A 23,518-nucleotide genomic window follows, 5' to 3' on the forward strand; every position below is an offset into this window, starting at 1 on the left:
CCAACAATGTAAAATCACAGCTTCAGTAGCTGTCCCATCAATGGTAATTCTACAGACTTTCACCAGTTCCTACACTTCAGCCACATTTTCTTCATTCATCAAGGTTGACAGCCTTCCCTCACTTGACTCATCTCTGAATTTTTTCTGACATTTCTGTTGTTTTATTTGGAAAATCAACTCTGTGATTTTTTTGCAAAGATTCACTGATTTGGTAAGATGTTCACTTGAATTTTGTTAAAAAATTTGTTATTAGCCCTGACCTCATTTCTTCCTAAGACACAAAAGGTGTATATATATATATACATATATATATATACACACCCATTAGGATACAATCAAATGTATCCCAATGAGACTAAGACAAGTGTTCTACAGCCATCCACTGATTGTAGAAAAATGTGTAAGTACATTTTGCTTGCAACACTCATGCATGTATGAACTGCAACCCTTGTATCGATACTTTTTGACTTTGTCATGTAGATACATATGAAAGGTTGAAAATGATCAAACCGATCTTTATAAATCAAGTTTGATCCAATTCAAGTATACATTATTGCTGTGTTCTCCACACATGCAATTGACTAAACTTTCTATCATTTAACATAACTATTGATAACGTGAGGGGCCCTGGTAGCGTAATAAAATATGAGCTGGACTGCTAACTACAAAGGTAGCAGTATGAGTCGACAAGTCGCTCTGTGGGAGAAAGATGAGGTCTTCTGCTCTCATAAAGAATTACAGCCTTGGAAACCCTAGACAGTGCTACTATGAGTTGGAACCAACTTGGAGTCCACACTACCCACCATCACCATTGATAACATAGCCACTTACCAATTTTACAAAACTCCAATTCTTAGAAAGTATTTTAGGTTGTTGTTGTTATCTGCCATGGAGTCGTTTCTGACTTATAGTGAACCTGTACAGCGTTTCGGAGGCTGTAAATCTTTATAGGAGCAGAAAGCCTCATCTTTCTCCCACAGAACAGCTGGTAGTTTTGAACTGCTGACCTTGCGGTTTGCAGCCCAATTCGTAACCACTACGCTACCAGAGCTCCTTAGTATTTTGGTTATGTAACTATACATGAATGGACCTTTCCATTCCTGTTGATTTTATGGGGAAAAGTTAGATGGTCAAACTGACAATTATAGGAATTGCCAAATTTCTATAAAAGCAAATCCAGTGAGACTAAAGCCTAGAGCAGACTGGTTCTGAATTCTTCCGACAGTTACATGTTATATATCAGCAGGAAGAAGAAGGACTGGGGTCCAGAAACATTGCAATACACAATAGGTTGTAATTATTTTTCCCTGTCACATGTAGAATGCATCAGTGGAAATGCACAGTATGCATGCTAAAGAACTCAGTTTGGTAATATAAAAGAAATTATAATAATTTATGGGTAATTACCATATTCATAATGCCTATCATGCATAACATTAAATGTAGATCATAAATTGTGTTGTAAGGTCTGTATGATTACAACACTAAGCTTCATCCTTGAAGCTCAGTCTTTCACTACTGGCATAATGAGATTATTGGCTTTTAATTTAATGACCCTAATTAAAGCATACATTGCTTGCCTATCTGACTTTATTTGAATGAGTAAAATTCAAATTCATTTTAATGTTTTCTAGTTCTACCACTACTGAGGTATCCTCTTCCAGAGTTTGTCAATGAGAACAGTTCTCCTAAAAAAAAAAAAAAAAAAAAAAAAAACTCTCTCCCAAAAGGATAATATGATGCCTCCCCTCTACCTTCAATGGTATTTTCAATAGCCTCATATGCATGCGAAAGCTGGACAGTGAATAAGGAACACCGTAGAAGAATTGATGCTTTTTACTTATGGTGTTCGAGGAGAAAATTGAAAGTGCCATGGACTGCCAAAAGAACCAATAGATCTGTTTTGGAAGAAGTGCAGCCAGAGTGCTCCTTGGAGGCCAAGATGGCCAAACTTTGTCTCTCATACTTCAGACATATTGTTAGGAGAGACCAGTCGCTAGAGAAGGATATCATGTTTGGAAAGGTGGAGGGTCAGAAAAAAAGAGGAAGACCCCCAATGAGATGGATTGGCCAAGTGGCAGTATCGATGGACTCAAGCGTGGCAACAGTAGTGAGATTGGCCCAGGATTGGGCAGTGTTTCGTTCTGCTGTGCATAAGGTTGCTATGGGTCGGTACTGACTCGATGACACCTAACAGCAACAACACCTCTACCCTCAATGTGAAGACTCCGATTTGACTACTTTTACTATGGACGTTGATTTTTTGTCAACTTAAAATATTATAAAATACAACCTCTCAGCAGGTGACTGAACATAATTGTCACTTGAATTTAAAAATTGAATCTCATGTTGACTTTATAAACTTTATAAAAATCTTTAAATACATGAAGAGATGAAACAGACATCTTACCTCTGTTTCCAGGAATCTTCTCAAGGCTCTTTTCTTTTTGATGCTTTTCCTTCTAACGTAAACTGCAAATGTCAGGCCCATGATGACCAGTATGAAGAGCCCACCAATGACCCCTGCTGCAATCAGGGGAGTTCTGCCAACCAGAATGAGAAGCATTTATGAAGGAAGAGAGGCACAGGAAAGTACAGTTCTATATGACATTATCCATATATCACAAATATAGTCAGTTAAGAGGAACACAAATTTAAAAAAATGTATTATGGCTGTGAAAAAACTTTTTCATAGTAAGCACTTTAAAAACAAAACAAAAATGCATGCACATAAACCTAATCTTTTAGGATAAAGTGCTACACCATGAACTGAGATGTAGAATTTAGTAACAGAATGTAGAATATATATCACCATGTTGATAAGGGTGCATGGTTGATTGTTTTAATTTATATTTCAAACTTAATATATGAAAAAACGTTTTAATAATATTGTTATGACATCAAATCTTTTCTGCATTTTAAACTTGTGATTTGGTTGGAAGTTAAGGAATTTTCCTTAAGTAGATTTCCTCAACAGTGGCACTGTTGACATTTTGGGGTAACTACTTAGCTCTTGTGCAGGACTGACCTGTGTGCATTGTAGCAGCATCCCTGTCCTCCATCAACTAGATGTAGTAGTCCTCTCCTTTTCTAGGCCTAACAGTGGCTGCCAAAACTGACCTTAGTTGAGAACAATTGCTCAGAAATAAAACTGAGTGGTGTAGAGACCTAACCCTCACACCTCTAGAGTAGCAGAGTGCATTGTTACTGAGACTACTGCTATCTAAAACTGATAAGGGCAGTTCTAGCAGGAGAAAGGGCAGGCAAAAAAATGAGTGAGACCTATCTTCTGAATAATGAAGACAAAATTAGCGATCAAACCCAAAGGTATGCCATATACTCATAAAACAGATTCTCTCATTGTCCTTGTTAGTTGCCATCTGGTCAGTTCCAACTTACAGTGACCCTATACACAAAGAATGAATCACTGCTCAGTCCTGCACCATACTTACCATTGTGGTTATGTTTGAGCCCATTGTGATTGCCACAGTGTTCATCCATCTTTTTCACTGACCCTCCACTTCCCCAAGCATGTAGTTCTCCAGGGACTCAGCTCTTCTGACAAAGTCTAAGCATCCTTGCCTTTAGGGAGCACCCTGGCTGCATCTCTTCCAAGACAGATCTGTCTGTTATTCTGGCAGCCCATGGTACTTTTAATATTCTTCTCCAACATCTTAACTCAAATGTCTCAATCATTTGGTGGTCTTCCTTATTCATTGTCCAACATTCATATGCACATAAGGTGACTGAACATGCCATGGCTTGTCCCAGTTGCTCTTTAGTCCTGAAGGTGACATATTTGCTCTTGAACACTTTCAAGAAGTCTTTAGCAGCAGATCTGCCAAATACAATACATCTTTTGGTTTCTTAACCACTTCTTCCAAGAATGCTGATTGTGGAACCAAGCAAAACTAGGTCTTTGACAACTTCAATCTTCCATTTACTAAGATTACTTATTGGTCAAGTCGTGAGGATCTTTTGTTTCTTTTATGTTGAGGCACAATTCATACTGAAGTTATGAACTTTGATCTCCAAGTAAATATTTCAAGTCCTTTTCCCATCCAGCAAGCAAGGCTGTGTCATCCATATATTGCAGGTTGTTAATGAATCTTCCTCTAATTCTGATGTCATGCTCTTCATTATAAGATCAAGTTTCTCTGATTATCTTGAATAAGTATGGTGAAAAACAAAACTAACCTGGCACACACCTCTCTTGATTTTAAACCATTCAGCATATCCTTGTTCTGGTCAAATGACTGCCTCTTGTTATTTGTACAGGATCCTCATGAGCACAGTCAAGTTTGTTATGATCCACACAGTTAAATGCCTTTGCACAGTCAATAAAGCACAAATGGACATACTGCTGGTATTCCCTGCTTTCACCCAAGACCCATCTGCTATCTGCAATGATATCACTGGTTCCATACCCTCTTGTGACTCTATCTTGAAATCTGGTAGCTCACAGTCATTATACTGCAACAACCGTTTATGAATTATCTTCAGGATCATTTACTTGCATGTGATATTAATATTAGATGATTTCTGCATTCCATTGGGTACCACTTTCTTTGGAATGAGCACATATATGGATTTTTTCAAATATGTTGGTTATATAGCTGTCTTCCAAATTTCTTGTCATAGACAAGTGAGATCCTCCAGCAATGCATCAATTTATTTAAACCTATCAAATGTGTATTCCATCAATTCCTGGAGCTTTGTTTTTCTAGCAGTGCCTTTAGAACAAGTTGGACTTCTTCTTTCAACACTGTCATTCTTCGTCATATTCTAGCTCTTGAAATGGTTGAGCCCTGATCAATTCTTTTTAGTATACTGACTCTTGTATTCCTTTCTTCTTTTGATGTTTCCTGCATTATTCAATATTTTTCCATAGGATCCTCCAATATTTCAAGTCGAGACTTGAATTTTTTCTTCAGTTCTTTTAGCTTGAGAAATACTGAGCATATTCTTCTCTTTCAGTTTTCTAATTCCAGGTCTTTGCACATTTCAACATAATACTTGAATTTGTCTTCTCGAACTGCCCTTTGAAATATTCTGTTCCGCTCTCTTAGTTCCTCATTTCTTCCATTTGCTTTACCTTCTCTACACTCAGAAACATGTTTCAGAGTGTCTTTTGATATCCATTTTGATATTTTCTTTCTTTCCTGTCTTTTTACTGACCTTTTGTTTTCTTCTTGTATGATGGTCTTGATGTCATACCACAACTCTTCTGGTCATCAGTCATTAGTGTCTAATGCATCAACTCTCTTCTTAAGATGGTCTCCAAATTTAGATGGAATATAATAGTCAAGGCCAAATTTTGGCTCTTGTGGATTTGTTCAATTTTCTTCAACTTCAGCCTGAACTTGGGTATGCGCAATTCGTTTTTCCACAGTTGGCCTGTCTTTATTTCAGCAGATAATATTGAGCTTTTCCACCATCTTTTCCCACAGATGTAATCAGTTGATTCCTATGCATTTCATCTGGTAAAGTCTATGTGTATAGTTACCTGTTACATTGAATAATGAAGTTATTTTAAATAAATAACTCATTGGTCTCACAAAATTCTATCATGGATCTCTAGGATTGTTTCTCTCACCAGTGTCATATTTTCAACTGCATTCTACCTCTATGTTTTCAATTTTTACATTCCAATCATCAGCAATGCATCTTTATAGCCTGTTTTATCAATTTCAAACTGGAAGATGGTAGAGTTCTTCAATACCACCATCACTAGTTTTAGTGGGTGATGAAGAAATTTGAATAATAGTGGTGTTACCTGGTCTTCTTTGTAAGTGTATAGATATTATCCTGTCACAGACAGTGTTGTACTTCAAGACAGATCTTGAAATTCTTTTTGACAATGAATGCAAAGCCATTCCTTTTCAATTTTCCAATCTTAGCATAGTAAATCATGATTGTGGGATTCAAAATGGTCAATGCATGTCCATTTCTGCTCATTAATACTTATGATGTTGATCTTTGCTCTATTTCATTTTTGATGCTTTCCTATTTTCCTAGTTTAATATTTGGTGCAAGTATGTTCCAATTATTAATGGATATTTGTAGCTGTTTCTTCTCAATTTGAATTGTGCTCCATCTGCAAATGAAGGTCTTGAATATTTTATCCCAATCATGTCAACTTTGAAGAGGCAGCTCTTGCCCAGGTGTATTTTGAGTGTCTTTCAACCTGAGGGACTCATCTCCTGGTACTATATCAAACAACATTCTGCTGCTGCTCATAAGGTTTTCAGTAACTAACCATTAAGAAGTGCTGTGCCTCTTCAGCCTAGTATGTCTTAGTCTGGAAGCTCCTTGGAAACTTGTCAACCATGAGTGACCCTGCCAATATTTAAAATACCAGTGGTATAGCTTCCAGCACCACAGCAACACACTAGCCATCACAGTATGACAAGTGAGGTGAAAATGGAGTTTTTTACACCTTTTATGTGATATATAATGAGAGGTAGAATCCTCTCATTATATATTATATAAAAGGCATAAATAACATCAAAAAGGGAGGAGAGATTAGAAGGTACTGTAGATTTTTATTTCTTAAAGTGATTCTCCAATTAGCTAAGACATAATTTTGAAGCTGATCACTTAACTATTTTCTAAGGTAAAGTTTTAAACTCTACTTGAACAATTATATTTGTGGTTTTACCTTCTTGTTCTGGTATTGTATATGAACTTTCTGTGGTAGGATCCTGTCATATATTAATTTCACATGTCAAGTAAATAGCTCAGGGCAAAACACCAATATATTACTTAATAAATATTTAATCATGAAGCCACAATAGACATAAGAACCAGAAAAGAATTCCCTGCATCCCCATGCTTCCCATAAAGCATTTTATATCTTATTCTATATCCTATATCCCTATTTATAAAAGAAGTGGTTCTGACTATGCAGCTACATTCTCTTAGAAACATAATTACTTGCTCTTGCAAAATAAACTTTTACTCAGACACCTGAGAAATAATGATAGTATATGATCCTAAATAAAATATTAAAGATTTAAAGAGCATTTGAAATAAAAAGCTGTGTAACTCTTTCCATAAATGAAGTCATATCTTTTAAAGAGTATGATTCTTACATTTTTATATAAAACCTTAAATTTTATATAAAACCCTGTTCCTCCTAAATATTGCTTACTGACAGCTCAGTGTATACTGAAATGTTGCTATAATTCAACAAGATTTTCCTAAATTGGATTTTGAAAGTTATAAAAATCTAAGCTAAAAATATTAAACTATACTATGGACACAAACACATCATTGTGATGTATTTTTGTATATAAGATCATACTTTGGAGTATGCCACTTAAATGTGTATTTTAGAAAATATTTTAGGTTTTCAACTCTAAGGTATAATTTTCAGCTCAACTGTGTCTATCCCTGAAAAGCTACTTCTATAGAAAGGATGGTATTTTGGTTGTCTCAATTTAGTTTTGTTTCTTTTTAATTTATGGATAACATTTATTATTGAGAATAGTGTGTAATATTTTGTTAATTATAAATTTGTATCAGATTCTAAACTTTCTCTGCTTATTTGTTTTCCAAAACAAAGTTGTATACATTTCTGAAACTGTATGTTCATGTCACTGTAAATTAAAAGAAAATGTTCCATCTTGGTTTTGTTTGTTATCCACCAAAAATAAAAATCTTCAATAGAATTAAAAACAAGACCCCTGTATCTCTAGTAATTTCATCTAATTCAAATGGAGATCAATGATCATGTCTTCACTATTCATAATGATTGGAAAAATAAAAAATAAACCAGTCAAAAAAGGTAAAACAAAGCAACGTTTATAGCTTTCTAGTTAGCATTTACTTTTAATATTTTTCTCACAGTTTCTTTGTTTGGTTTGGGTTTCTATACTTTTTCTTCTACAAGAATTATAGAAGCACAAACAACCTGAAGAGATACAGATCTTTAAGTTCTGCTTCCAAAAACCACATATATACAGATACATATACATATATATATGTTATTTGAATAGGCCAAATTCTTTATATACCATTAGATTGCACTACTCTTGGAAATAAATCATTAACCACAAAGGGCGAAATAAATCAAGTTAGCAATGGGAATATTCTATGAAAGAATTGTATACTCATTTTAATAGGTAAGTGTCATAAAAAATGTGCTGATATAGATTAAGAAGAATTAATAGATATAGTGATCTTCTGGGATGACCAGTCCTGAACTGGACCCTACTCACTAAAGAGATGTTTTGGGGACAATTTGAGAAGTCAGTCTATTATTATTTGAGTGATAGAAGAGAAGAATGTTTCCTGTCATAAAAGGGTGTGAACCACAAACTAAAAGTATTTCTCTATAAAATGATAGGATATAAACATGTTTAAAAAATATATCCATCTATACAAATATAAAAGCTCAGGAGTAATATACTAAAGACATTACATCACTTGTTACTGAGTCATAGGAACATGATTCTCTAATTTTTGTGACTACATGTTGTCTAATTTTCTATAATGTATTTATACTTGTGGAATAAAAGGCTATTAAATTAAATTTCAGAAAAATAAAGAAAAAAATAATTATTGTCTAAAAGTTTACTTTCATATAATAATGTTCTTTCTTTTTTCTTGAATGTTTACTTTACATTTTCCCAATCAAGATTTCCCTTTACTAGTGGTTACGAATAGGGCTGCGAACCTTAACGTCAGCGGTTCGAAACTACCAGCTGCTCCGCGGGAGAAAGATGAGGCTTTCTACTCCCGTAAAGATTTACACCCTCGGAAACCCTGTACAGGGTCGCTATGGGTCGGACCCGACTCAACGGCACTTAACAACAACAACAACATTCCCTGTCCAGGTTTACAATCCAAGTATTTTTGCATATTTTCTTCTATTTCTTATAGGCTAATTTCTCTGAGATACTTAATTACCATTATGCTTCTTATAGTTAACGGTATGTTCCACAAAACTAAGTTGATCAGAAAAGTTACTATATATTTATACTTATACAATTGCCTACCTCCTCAATTTGAGGATTCTTAAATATTTGCAGGTGTAGAATAGATACTCTGGTTTTCTAAGAGCTGATGCCTAAAGGCAGTAAATAAAATATTTTGCTTTCTGTGATACCTTTGATGAAGGAGAGATAGCTATTTAAATTGCTGTATGTGTATATCCCTCCTGGGAATAATACTGGCTGTTTCCAACTAAGCTATGATTCTGAAAGCAAGTGTTTTTTTACAGTCTGAGAGGCAGAGGGGTCTGTAGGAATCTCAAATATGACACTACTCACAAGATAAGAAGGGTCAAACACAAGGAACCCGTAATACTCTGTAATCCCCTGTCTGTAATAGGAGTCTTATTTCCTAGTTTATTTGGCTTTCCATTAAAAACTGTTTGTACCCCTTAAAGGATAGAATACAGGGCATTTCAATGTCAAGTGTAGGCTTAAAACTTATAAGGATGAGATCATCAAATAGTCTACCATACTCTGTGCTTTAGAAATATGTTACTAGTTTAATTCTCAGTACACTATCATTTTATCTACATTACTATGTTCAAGTTCAGCAAATCCTTTATACCCTTTGATTTTATTAATGCTTTTAAATGACATTATTCTGGTGTGGCGCTGTGGGTTAATGCGCCAGACTGCAAAACCGTTTGAACTGCAAGGTCGGCGGTTCATGCTCACCAGCAGCACCTCGGAAACCCTACACAGGGTCCCAAAGGGTCGGAACCGACTCGATGGCACTTAACAACAGCAACAGCTTCATTTTATTTTCTTAATGAGAAAACAGCAAAGAGGATTTTGTTTTATTTTGGCTTTGAATAAACAACTGATTTCTTTTAAGAAAGGCAAAGACCAGCTGCATCTATCATTATTATAATAGTGCCTACTACACAGCTACTGTACTCCCAAAAGCAGTTCAGATTTGAAACAAGAGACCTTAAAACACTTGGAAATGTTGACGTTCTCCCAGCAGACATTTTATGGGTTACTGCCTAGGGCAAGGAGAGTCACATTAACAATTTTTTCCTCTTGTAAATTGTGCTTAAATTCTGACCTAGAATTCTGCCAGCTCTATAAAATATGACACATCTTTCTTTTTGAGCAAATGAAAGTGATCTGGGTCAAATACTGCGGTAGACATCAGCTGACAGGTACAGGTTTTACATTATGTCTAGTTCCTTTGATTAGAATTTGAGGTTTGAGGTCCCCTTTTTACATCTTAAATTTGACCAAATACATAACTGTTGAAGCAAATGGATTTATTTGCCCTATATCTTCCTAAGCAGATATGAATGTTTTTTGGCTTATCTTCATGTATCAGGATAAATCACATTTTTCCATTTTATTTTCAATATATAAATATCAGTTTACTCAGTAACACAGTATTACAAAATCATTTTATACTCAACATATTCATTAAGCAAACACATAAATATATGGATTCTTGTATCTGTAGGATCAGCTTCTAAGGAGAATTATTAATAGTTTAATTTCAATTCCTTCTTTGTCTTTATAGGCAATGTCTTCATCTTCTGTTTTTACAATTTTCAGAGCAGTATATACTCCTTTTGGTTTGATTGTGAGGCAAACCTTTTCATAAGTACTTCATCCTAAGGACATCTGTTTAGAACCCACCTATGAATTTCTACTAATGTTGTAAATGAATTAGTGCTCAAGCATAGGAGCGGTTATAATGGTGAGGGAACGGACAGTGTTTCATTTTGTTGTACATACGGTCACTATGTTTCATATCAACTTGAAGTCATTTAACAAAACCTCCAAGTCAAATCCACTTCTGCTGAGCTGATTCTGACTGATCACCACCATATATGATGAGTAGGGCTTTCCTGTACGGTGTCTTTACAGGCACAGATGGCCTCATCATTCTCTCACGTGGCAGCTGGTGGATTTGAACTCCCAGCCTTTTAGTTACTAACACAATGCTTAATCCACTGCACCAGCAGAGCTTAATTGGGATGCATACAGCTTTTTTCCTATTACAATGGATACATTGTGCTTCTAAGACCAATCCTTTAATTTTGCATTGAATACCAACTGATTTTACTGATTTACAGATATTGGTACAACAATTTACATTGTATTCATGTTTCTTAATGTTAACATGAGTCAATTTAAGATCTTCAAAAATGTAAATTTAGATTCAGGAGGGCAGGATTGGGGTCCAAAGTTCTTTATGTCTAACAACCTACTTCTAACTGGTGCCATCATTACTGGTACCAGAACTTTTCCATCAGCATACAAGCAAATTGCAACATGCTCAGTATTACAAAACAAAAATGCCACAACTTTCCAAAAGTGCCTTAATTCTCTCCTGTTTTTTTTTTTTTTTCCTACTACTTTTCACTACAATACTCTTTTAAATCATTTTCTACAATTGCTTACTTCACTTTTGCTCCTTTGGTTCTTAAATTAATTCCCCTCACAGTTTGAGTCAGTCCCTCAGCACTGAATCCCATCTTGTCAAGGCCACCAATTACTGTCAAATGAGACAGTCATTTCTCAGGCCTGATTTTAATCGGTGGTCGTTTGATCCACAAAGTCAATGGTTCAAGCTCATCAGCCACTCCTCAGAAATCCTACATAGGGGTCACTATGGATCAGAAGTGACTCAACAGCACTTAACAACAACAACAACAATCATTAGCATATAGTCACTTTTCCCTTTCTTAAAATACTATCTTCTTTAGATATCTATCACAACACTTTTTCTAGTCTTTGCTCTCTGGATATTCATGTTTTGCCATTTTTGCTATTTTTCTCCTTAACTCCTTCAGCTCTAAACACAGGGTCTCTGAACCTCTTGTTTTATACTTACTCCCTAGATATGATAGATATGATATGATCAGTCTCTTTATTTATAATGGTAACTAAATTTGGATCTTCAGTCCAGACATACACAATTTCCTACTCAGTGTCTCCACTTAGATATCTAATATCTCAAATTTCTCATTATCAAAATAAACTTTTTATCATTTCCCTCCCTCAACTCCACAAATAACAATAATTAAACGTATTGCCTATTCCATCCTGAGTGTCTTCTATTTTGGCAAATGATAATTTTTTTTTCTTTTTGCTTCTATATTCCATGTCTATTTAAACTAGCAAAAAGCCTGAAAACACATGACTAGGCCTTTGCTCATTATTTCTCTTTCCCTCTATACTTAGATATGATCTATCCTCTTGAGCACAAACATTTCCTTGCTCCTAATCTGTAAAATTTTGTCTTTCATATCCTATGGCTTCTAGTTTAGTTTGGTTCATTGAGAAATTCTAGAACTATGTTGCTATTTTAAGGGTCTTATTTTCATGAGTAATGTGTGCATTTCAAATATCTACCAGGAAGGAAATACCTATATGTAGATAATCAGCTTATACATAAAATAATAGCATTTTTATTTTTTTTTAATTGCAGATATAAGTCCTTTAAGTGCTGGAATAGTTTAATAGGAAATAAATATTTTTTGCAGCTAGTTTATTGACTCATGAAAAGAAATGAGTAAATAATCACTGTATAGATAAATAATTGAATAAATAGTTTGTCCACAATCTTAAATCGATTCTTAAAAGCACATGAACCCTGCAACTTCTGATGTTCCTATTATTTTTATATCGATCATATAATATCACTAATGAAACAGATAATTTGGAAGAGGTAGTTGAGGCCTCTCTGCGTATTAAGTTTGTTGCCTATCCAAACTACGCTGTGTCAAAATCATTGATTGCCTAGCCCAGCCCAGTAGTCACTCCTTATCTTTTTTCCTCCAGACACCTTCCAATCCAGAGGTTTTCAAAAAAGCTACAAAGTAACTTCCTCAGGCTCTCTGCATCATGTGTGATCTTACAACAAATTTCTAGCCAACAAGTTGAAAGAAAAGTTCTACATAGAAAGATTCTGGAAAGGCCTTGCATTCTGAGGAATAGAACAACTTCTGGAGTTTTTCTGTCCTTGGTCATAAGGCTTGAAGCTGCAGCCTCCATCTTTCTACCAAACAAAAAGTCAAGAAATTCACATAGATTTTGACCCTCAGAATACTTTTCCACGGAATCTACATCAACAGCTATCTTACATCTACATTTCCTGTTCCGTAACTAGTAAAACACCAATTATGTTTAAGAATGAAAAAAATGTTTTTTGTTTTTTTTTTTACTTGTAGCCAAATAGGGTCCTAAAATGAACTCTACCCAGAAAACATATCTTTTTTTAAGTTGTAGCCAAGTTGGGACTGAAAAGTCAATTCTATCCAGATTTTCCAATTTTCCCTTTTTTTTTTTTTTTTGCATTTTAATGGCCAAATGCATTATTTTCAGAAAATCATATTTTTAAAAACTGGAGAAGAAAGCAAGGCTTTTTCCTTCCCAGCTCACTTTTAACAGACATAATGATTCCATTTTGTCTACTTGTTAGCACACACGTTTGGACACTCACTAGGCTTAAACTGTATCAGTTTTCAATAGACTCATTTATGGGGGCATGGGAGCAGACTGAGCAGGGAAGAGGAGGCTTATGCATTTCCAGTGTGTAGATGCTTGTTAAGTTCTTCGGATATGCAGTTTCTGAATTGTGCAATTGAAATATGTTCTAATGGAAGGCATGTTGATTGCAATTCATTTTCAGATACTGATAAAGTTCACAAACAGTAAAATGTTTTTTGACTTTACTCATCTCAAGCAAATATTGTACTATAAGATCAATATGGAAAACATGAGAACACCAGAATTCTTCATTAGCATTAACTGGACAAAACACAAATATAAAATTTCTCTCATTTCTCTGCCCATTGGAAGTAACCCAAGGAAAAAAAATGAGAAAAAAAAAAAAAAGAGAGAGAGAGAGAGAGGGAGAGAAAGTACCCAAGAAAAAAAAAAAATGAGGGCAAGGCTGTTTCTGTCTATTCTGTTTTCCAAAATTCGACAAAGGACTTGGAGAGAAGACAAACACGCCTTTGTCACAAAGGCTTTTTGGTCATTGCACCCCACTTTAAATACTGTTTTTAAACATAGATTGGGTTACTTTTTATATTCTAGAGGGTGGTTTATTGTGACAAAGACCATGAAAACACTTCTAAAGAATTTAATAACAATGTTTAGTAATATAACTCCTTTTTAAAGTTATATGAACGCCCAATCCTTAATTAGAGCACATATGTAATTATGGGGAAAACCTTTTTTTTTTTTTTTTTTTCTTTTTTCTTCTCCAAAGCTGTGGCTTAGATGTTATAATTCTGCAGATGCTGAAAACAGATTCAGGACTACCAGATAAAGTCAGAGAAGAAAAACAAAGAACAAAACAGCAAACCTAAGCCAATTCAAACAAAGTTAAAATAATATAATAGCAAGACAACTTTACACTTTGCCTGAAACCATTTCATTTACATGCAAAATAAATCATTGTTATGATGATGGGGCGAAACACAGCTACCTGAAATAGGCTTCATTTCTAGCAAAAGTATTAAGTTTCAATCTATTGCTTGTCTTCTTTATTGTTGAAATGATGTATACTTATTAATATCCAGCTATTTCAAATGTTATCTATTACTATGGACAGTCAGAAGAGAACATTTTAAAATCTCTTTGTTCTGCAAATGGTCATTAGGAAGCAACTGAAAATAATATGGGGACAAACATTCAAGTTCATTGACTGGTTTATAGCTATAAACTTTCCTTTTCTCAGCATTTATTTATTTATTTTCAATTACATATGCTTATGTTTCCATTTGGAGTCCTAGTTTAGCACTGTAGGATAAGGAGTAGACCTCAAGGTCAGTTTGAACAGCAAGGTTGGCAGTTCGAATTCACCACCGACTCTTTATAAAACCTATCCAGGATCATTGTGAGTCAGAACCTCAGAACCGACTTGAGGGCACTTAACAACACCAGTTTTCCCATTTGGGATATTATTTATGAAAATGACTGATCTTACAATCATAACAGTTGAGTTTCTGAAAACTTCAATTTTGCTTAGGTTTATAAGAGAAGATAGCACGTTGTTAGCTTCCTTTCAGATGGCTCCTGACTCATGAGTGTTTCATGTACAACTCCAATTGTTGTCTTGAATAGATCACCAAGCCTTTCTTCCTAGTCTTAGTCTGGAAATTCCACCGAAATCTGTTCAACATCATGACAATATTCAATCCACTGTTGAAAAATCCATGGTAGCCAGAAACCAAACCAAGACTTCAGGTCTCCTACATGGAAGACAAGGATTTTACCAACAAAGTACCAGCACCTCAGAGTCAAGCAAGAGACAGCAGCTAATGTGCCCTAACTTCACTATCTGTAGCAGAGTTAGATGCTGTAAAACACTATAATATTTCCTTGGATATATACTAGATCCTTAAGTAAACTAATATTTTACCTATTTACAAAATAGTCAAACATTAAAAAAACCCAATCAATTTAAAGACCATTACTGTGAACTTATGATAATATGTAATGAACATCAACTTGCAAAATTCATGCCAGCTATCTATTACTGTTGATGTTAGGAGACATCAAGTCAGTTTCCACTCAGAGTGGTCCCATGCTCAACAAAAAGAAACACTGTTCAGTTCTGCCCCAGCCTTATAATTGTTATGTTATGCTTGATCCTATTGTTACATCCTCTGTGTCAACCCATCTCATTGGAGTGTGTTCCTTTTCAACTGACCCTTTGCTTTGCCAAGCACGATGTCCTTCTTCAGGGATTGCTCTCTCCTGATAACAAGTCCAAAGCACTTTAGACAAAGTCTTACCATCCTCACATCTAAGAGCATTCTGTCTATATTTCTTCCAAACATATTGTTTGTTTTTCTAGCAGTCCAGGGTGCTTTCAATATTCTTCAACAACACCAACATTCAAACTCATTAATTCTTGTCCAGTTTTCCTTATTTATTGTTTCACTTTCACATGCAGATAAGGCAACTGAAAATACCAGGGCTTGAGTCACTTGCACCTTAGTCCTCCAAGTGACATCTTTGCTCTTTAATATTTGAATAAGGTCTCATGCAGTAGATTGACCCAATCTAATATGTCTTCTGTTTTCTTGACTTCTACTTCCATGACTGTGGATCCAAATAAAATAAAATCCTTGAAATTTTCATTATTTCCTCTGTTTCTCATGATGCTGTCTATTGGTTCAGTTGTATTTTTGTTTTCTTTATACTGAGTTGTAATCCATACTGAAGGCTGTATTCTTCATCAGTAAATACCTCAAGTCCTCTACACTTTCAGCAAGCAAGGATATTCCAGCTGCATATTTCAGGCTGTTAACTAGCTGTTTCCTCTAATGCTGATGATGTACTCTTCATATAGTCCAACTTCTCAGAATATCTCCTCGGTATATCCATTGAATAAGTATAGTGAAAGGATACAACCCTGATACCTTCCCTAATTTTAACCATTCAGTGTCTCCTTGCCCTGTTCAAATGACTGCCTCTTGGGCTACAGAGAGGTTCCTCATGATCACAGTGAAAAGTTATGGTATTACTTTTCTTCAAAATATTATTCATAGTTTGTTACGACCCATGGAGTTGAATGTCTGTGCATAGTCAATAAAACACAAGTAAACATCCTTCTTATATTCTCTGCTTTCAGACAAGATCCATCTGACATTAGCAATGTCTTCTTTTTTCGCTTGAATTTCTGGCAGCTCCCTGTCTATTTACGGTTGTAGCCATTTTTTAAATTATCTTCAGCTGTATTTCACTTGTGTGTGATACTGTTCAATAATTTCTGCATTCTGTAGGATCACTTATCTTTGGACTGTGCAAAAACAAGCTTTTCTTGTAGTCTACTGACCAAGTTGACTAGTGCGTACTTTCAGTGCCTCATCAGTTTGTTGAAACATTCCAATTGGTATTCCATCAATTCATGGTGTCTTGTCTTCTGTTAATGCTTTCAACACAGCTTGGACTTCTGTTTTCAATACTGTTGTTTCTTGATTACATGCTGCCTCTTTAAATGGTTGAACATTGACCAATTCCATCAGTAACGGGTAACAACGTTCATAGTAATAAGAAAAGGGAGAGAGAGGGAGAACCTCTTCTAAGGAAGCTAATATTAGTTTACACTGAATTGGCTATGACTTGCTAAGACAATCTTTAAGTTTTGATTATTAATTATTTTACAACTATATAGTATCAGTATGAACTATTGAAATAATGAAGATCAATATATGTATAGCCATTCACTTAGGAGTCCTAAAACCTTAGGAATATAGAAAAATGAACAAACTTTGAAAAAAGGGTTAATTAATTTATCAATCAACTACACACTATAACATGAGGGGTAGCATCATAAAGAAAGCAATAAACCTTTTAGAAAAAACTTGCAATTCATGTAATCCATGGGAACTCTCAGTGAAAAACTTAAGCCATAGTTTGAAAAGACTTGTCTAATTTTATTGTTGTTACTAGATGCTATTGAGTAGATTTTAATGTAAAGAGACCCTGTTTGAAAGAGAAAAAGAGCCCCATAGGGATCTCTAGACTGTAAATTTTAGGACAAAATGGACAGATCTTTTTCCTTTGGAGGCACTGGATGGGTTCCAACTACCAACCTTTGGTTAGCAGTGAGCCTATAGCCATCAGGACACCTTTATATAATTTTATAAAGTATACAAAAATGATCAGTTATGAAATTATTTATAAATATATACACATACATATACACACATATTTTTATGAGACAAAGTTGTGACAGACATATTTTTATTTCTATAATTGTTTAGTTTCCTAATTGATGTAAAAAAAATGAGTAGAAACAAAGGACTTATATAAAGAAAACTACAAAACACTATAATAAGAAACCAAAAGAGGCCTACAAAAATGGAAGAATGTACCATGCTCCTAGATAAGAAGACTTAACATTGTGAAAATGTTATTACTGCCCAAAGCAATTTACACATATAATGCAATCCCAATCCAGATTCCAACAACATTCTTCAAAGACATGGAAAAAACAATTACAAACTTTATATGAAAAGGAAAGAGACTCAGGATAAGCAAAGCACTGATTAAGAAGAAGAATTAGATTGGAGGCCTCTCACTCCCCGACTTCAAAATTTACTACATGGCTACAGTGGTCAAAACAGCTTGGTACTGGTACAATGAAAGATACATAGATCAATGGAACAAAATCAAGAATCCAGAAATTAACCCACCTACATACAGCCAACTGATTTTTGACAAAATACTTAAATATATCACATGGGGGAGGTGATAGTCTCTACAATATATGGTGTTGGCAGAACTGGAAAGCTATATACAAAAGATTGAAAGACCTTCACCTCACATTTTATACAAAAACCAACTCAACATAGATTAAAGAACTAAATGTGAATCCCAGAATTTTGAAGGCCATCAATGAAAAAATAGGGACAAATGTGAGGGCACTAATTCAGGGAATACACAGACTACCAAACATTTTGAAAATGACACAAACAAAAGTAGACAAAATAAATGAGTGGAACATACTAAAAATTAAACAATTATGTGCATCAGAAGACTTCACCACAAGAGTAAAAAGGGAACCCACAAAATGGGAAAAAATATTTTGCAATGACATCAGACAAGAGACTCATTTTAAAAATATATAGGAAACTACAACACCTCTACAAGAAAAAGACAAATAACCCAATTAAAAAATAGGCACAGGACATGAACAGACACTTCACCAAGGAAGAGATCCAGGCAGCCAATAAACATATGAAGAAATGTTCAGGATCACCAGACAATAGAGAGATGCAGATCAAAACAACAATGAGCTATCACCTCACACCAGCAATAACAGCAAAGATAAAAAAAAGTAGAGGACAATAAATGCTGGCAGGGATGTGGAGAGACTGGGACACTCCTGCATTGCTGGTGGGATGGCAAAATGATCCAAGCTCCCTGGAAAGCAATATGGCACTTCCTCAGAAGGTTGCAAATAGAAATACCTTATGATCCAGCAATTCCTGTACTTGGTTTTTATACCCACAAGAAATACAAGCCATAACACAAGTAGATATATGCACACCAATGTTCATAGCAGCACTATTTTCAATAACAAAAAGATGGAGACAGCCAAAGTGCCCATCAACTGAAGAATGGATAAACAAACCATGGTACATACACACAATGGAATATTATGCTACCTTGAAGAATAACAAGGAAGTTGCAAGCCACCACATAACATGGATGAACCATGAGGACATTATATTGAGTGAAATTAGTCAGTCACAAAGGAGAAATACTGCATAGGACCACTACTGTAAAAGATCAAGGAAAAGAACCCATACTAAAGGGGGGGTGGGCTGCTGGCTACTAGGATGTGGGAGGTGGGGTTGAGGGGAGGGAAGGGAAAGTGGAACTCAGTGTAGGGAATAGACACAGGATAGTTTGGGTGCTAGAGAGGGGGGCAATATACAAGAAGTGTGAGGGGAAGAGAAAAACAAAGTGGATGGGAGAACAATTAGGCAGGTTTGCATGGGCTAAGTGGGAAAGAAGTAAATAATAATGTATGCACAATCTTTGAAAAACAGGACTTTGGGATACAGGGATTGAGACATGGTTTGAATGGGCAAAAGAGCGGAAATAATGTTAAAATGCTTAGCTGTCTTTTGAATCTTGGTTTCCCTGGCATACCATTATAAAATAGACACTGGAGGGAGAGAGAAAGGAACAGCCAGAAATACCACCATAGAAAGCTTGTAAATCCGTCTTCTGCCTATAACTGATTGTAATACCTAAAATGGGGCTACAACGTCTAGTGAAGGAGGCTTCCTGCAGAATCTCTGCATTACATAAGACCATAGGTGGAACCCTGAACAGCATCTAGAATCTTCAGAGGTGGGAAATTTCTACTTGAAAGGACAAACACACCAGCCTGGAATGGTTAGAAGAACATAAGAGACTTCTTGAAAGAAAGCCCAACAGGAAAAATACAAAACAATAATGGCAGACCGATAAGTACTACAAGAACAAGCAAGTTGCTCACCCAGGAGACATCAAGGCAAGTGGTCAGGTCCCCTCAGAGCAAACCCCTTCTAAGACTAAGACTCAATGGAATACATGCTCTAATTTGTGACCACGTTGGTCACCGAAAAGGGAAAGTGAGAGAAAAACAATGAAGCTGCGAGCTAAGCCCTACAATATTCAATAGATTCCTGTGAATCCGGATGGAGCCCTGGTTGGCCAGCAGTGTTGCAAGACCTGGGACTCTTGGGCCCAGAGTCAATGACATGGCCACAGAGGACTAGAGTGGAGAGTGAAGTGTCCAACTGATAAGAGGAGAGAGAGGGCATATGCACAAGAACACCCACACTAGCAGCACTAGCAGATAATACCCACTTGGCCTGGCTTCAATGACTGGATGATCAGAGCACAACTAGAAGAAGAAAGAAGAGGAAAAAAAAAGAGTAATCTGATACAATTTGATGAACTTGACCTAAAGCCATGGATGCAGTAGCTCAAAAGAGGGAACAAGTCTTTACAGGAAGGATCATTCCCACCCTCTCCATACACAGAGTAGACAGGGATGGGCAACTTGGACATTGGCTACCCAAAATGGAGGGCTTCATAGGCAAGAAGTGACTGGCTTACAAGATTTCAAGAGGGAGCCTAGATCCAGAGGGCGTGGAGGAAGGTAGAATCTCCACTGAGTAGTATACAATCTGTCTAGGCCGGGCTGATGAAAGGAAATGCAGATAGGTCTCTTGTGATACAATGGTGAATAATTGTTATCAGGGCTGATTGTGAGGGTTGGAAATGTAAAGGTAGATGTTTTCTAGCAAGCAGGGGAGTGTTAAACTTTGTAGTCTAGGAGCGAGGTCCCTGGGACCATCAAGGGAGAAAAGCAGAGAGCCAGAGAGCGGGACCCTACCCGGAGAAGCAGTGATACCAGAGATGGAGGCAGAGATGATGACATGGAGAGATGGAGCAGCTGGGGACTTTAGACCCAGAGAGGGAGAGGGTCTGTGTGCTGATGACTGGGGGGCAGGCTTGCAGGGTTGATGATGCATGGAGGGGATTGTAACCATGGCAATGAAATGATATACGATAGGATGAATGTAAAATTAATGTTCTCCCATGTAAACTATCACATAATTCATAAAAAAACATTTTTTAAAAATAATAATTAGTAGCAAATTTGAATATTAAAATTGAATATTTTCCATATGGTATAGTTGATAGCTAGAACATTATTTTTATAATGCCAGGAATAAAAATGTATATAAAGTTCATTTATTCTTTTAAGTTTTAAAAGGCTTAACATTAGTAACAGCTTAACTATCCTTCAATAGGGAATTGTTGTTGTGTTAAGTGTTGTCAAGTCGATTCCAACTCATAGCAACCCTGCATAGGATTTCCTAGGAGAGGCTGCTGAGTTTGAACTGCTGACCTTGCAGCTTAAACTGACCTTTGGATCCAGTGCATTATCCTACAGTGCCACACCAGGACTCCATTCAATAGGGGATTGGTAGTCCCTTAATACTAAGGAATAAGCAACTTTGAAAGGAAAGTGTTATATCTACTGGAATGAAAACCTGTATAAATAAATTAAAAAAAAAAAGTTGTTGAACAATGTGTATAGTATGTTTTCATGTCTGAAAACAAAGCCATTATTATTGAATATTTATTTGGATATGGCCAAATGTATGGAAAATAAACATACATATAGATACATCTACATATTGAATACACTGAGCATCTAATTTGAAACTTTATAATTGGAAATTTCACTTTAAATAACACTAAATAATAAAACATAAATAAACAGGAAGAAGAGAAACAAATATCTAAAATATGACTGGGGAACATTAACCATTGTTTTCTAAGTGCTGACGAGTCGATTCCGACCCACAGTGACCCTATATAGGGTATCTAAGGAGCAAGTGGTGATCTTGAACCACCGACCTTGCAGCTCAAATGACTTTGCAGTCAGACACATTAGCCCACAGGGCCACATCAGGACTCCAACATTAACCATAAGCTAGTGAATTCTACTTTTTCTTTCCTTAGTTTTTAAAAGGAGGTATGGGAACAAAAGACAGTCATTCGAACAGAACAAGAGATACTGAAGGGTTTAAAATGAGGAAAGGTGTGTGCCCACTGCTGTATTCTTTCACCATATTTATTCAATCTGTATATTGAGCAAATAATCCAAGAAGCTGAACTATATGAAGAAAAACAATGTTTCAGGAAAAGTGAAGTGGACTTACTGATAAAGACCAAAGAACAGAGCTTCAGCATGGATTCCAACTCAATATAAAGGAAAAAAGAATCTTCACAACTAGACAAACAAGCAATATGATAAACAGAGGCAATACTGAGTTGTCAAAGATTATTTTTGTTGGATACACAACCAATATGCATGGAAGCAACAGTCAAGAAAACAAATGATACATTGCATTGGGCAAATATGCTGCAAAAAATCTCTTTAAAGTGTTACAAAGCAAAGATGTCATCTTAAGTATTAAGGTGTGCCTGATCATCGCCATGGTACTTTCAATCTCCTCTTATGCATGTCAACACTAGACAAAGAAAAAAGAACACTGGAGAAGAATTGATGCATTTGAATTGTGGTGCTGGAGAAGAATATTCAAAGTACCACAGTCGTTGTTAAGTGTTGTGGTATCAGTGTGACTCATAGGGACCCTGTGTAGGGTTTCTGAGGAATGACTGATGCATTTGAACTGCAAACCTTGGGGTTCAAACTGACCTTGCGGTCCAGTGCATTATTCTGCATTGCCACACCAGGACTCAAAAAGTACCACCGACAGCCAGAAAAACAAATATATCTGTCTTGAAAGAAGCAGAGCCAAAAAGTTCTTTAAAAGTATGGATGGGGAGACGTTGAACATTCTATCAGAAGGGACCAGTCCATGGAAAAAGACATCATACCTGGTAAAGTGATGAGTTAACTAAAAAGAGGAAGAGCCTCAGCAAGATGGATTGACAGAGTGGCTACAACAATGGGCTCCAACTTAACAGTTACAAATGTGGTGTACAGATGGTGCAAGACTGGGCAGTGTTTCATTCAGTTGTCCACAGGGTTGCTATAAATTAGAACAGATTTGATGGCTCCTCACCACATAGCAACAGCAATGCTTAGATTATGGTATTGCTTTATTTTAAACAAACAATGCTGGATGACTAAATATTCTGTGTGAGCCTAAGAATTTTAGACCCATGGTGTGAAGGCTTAATAGGTAAAAGTACAAAGGAAAAGACAATGGGGTCTTATAGTTATAGTAGGATATAAAATATTCACTTTTCTTTATTGTTATAATTGCTCCGTATTCTTCTTTCACTTGGGAATCAAGCCAAGTATAAAACAAAGGAGGAAAAATGCAGGCTTTAGAAACATAGAAACCTGAACTCAAATCTTGGGTTTGTCATTTACTAAGCTAGTGATATTTTGTAAATTGCTTAAGTACTATCTGTTTCCTCACTTATAAAATTGTGATGGTGATCATCATTTTTATATGCTTGCCAAACACAATAATATAGCATACCTGACACACACACACACACACACACAT

General features: G+C 35.8%; 1 protein-coding gene across 4 annotated transcripts in view; it reads right to left on the reverse strand.

Moving 5' to 3' along the window:
* ERBB4 (v-erb-b2 avian erythroblastic leukemia viral oncogene homolog 4) overlaps positions 1–23,518 on the reverse strand; it is a 1,604,115-nt gene that overhangs the window by 387,081 nt on the left and 1,193,516 nt on the right. For all 4 annotated transcript variants that reach the window (XM_006872745.1, XM_006872748.1, XM_006872746.1 and 1 more), the window contains exon 17: positions 2,411–2,543. In XM_006872745.1, the coding sequence (XP_006872807.1) occupies positions 2,411–2,543 (133 nt within the window). The remainder of the gene's footprint in view (positions 1–2,410; positions 2,544–23,518) is intronic.

This window comes from Chrysochloris asiatica, unplaced genomic scaffold, assembly GCF_000296735.1.
Source record: "Chrysochloris asiatica unplaced genomic scaffold, ChrAsi1.0 scaffold00212, whole genome shotgun sequence".
In the NCBI taxonomy this organism is placed as follows: Eukaryota; Metazoa; Chordata; class Mammalia; order Afrosoricida; family Chrysochloridae; genus Chrysochloris; species Chrysochloris asiatica.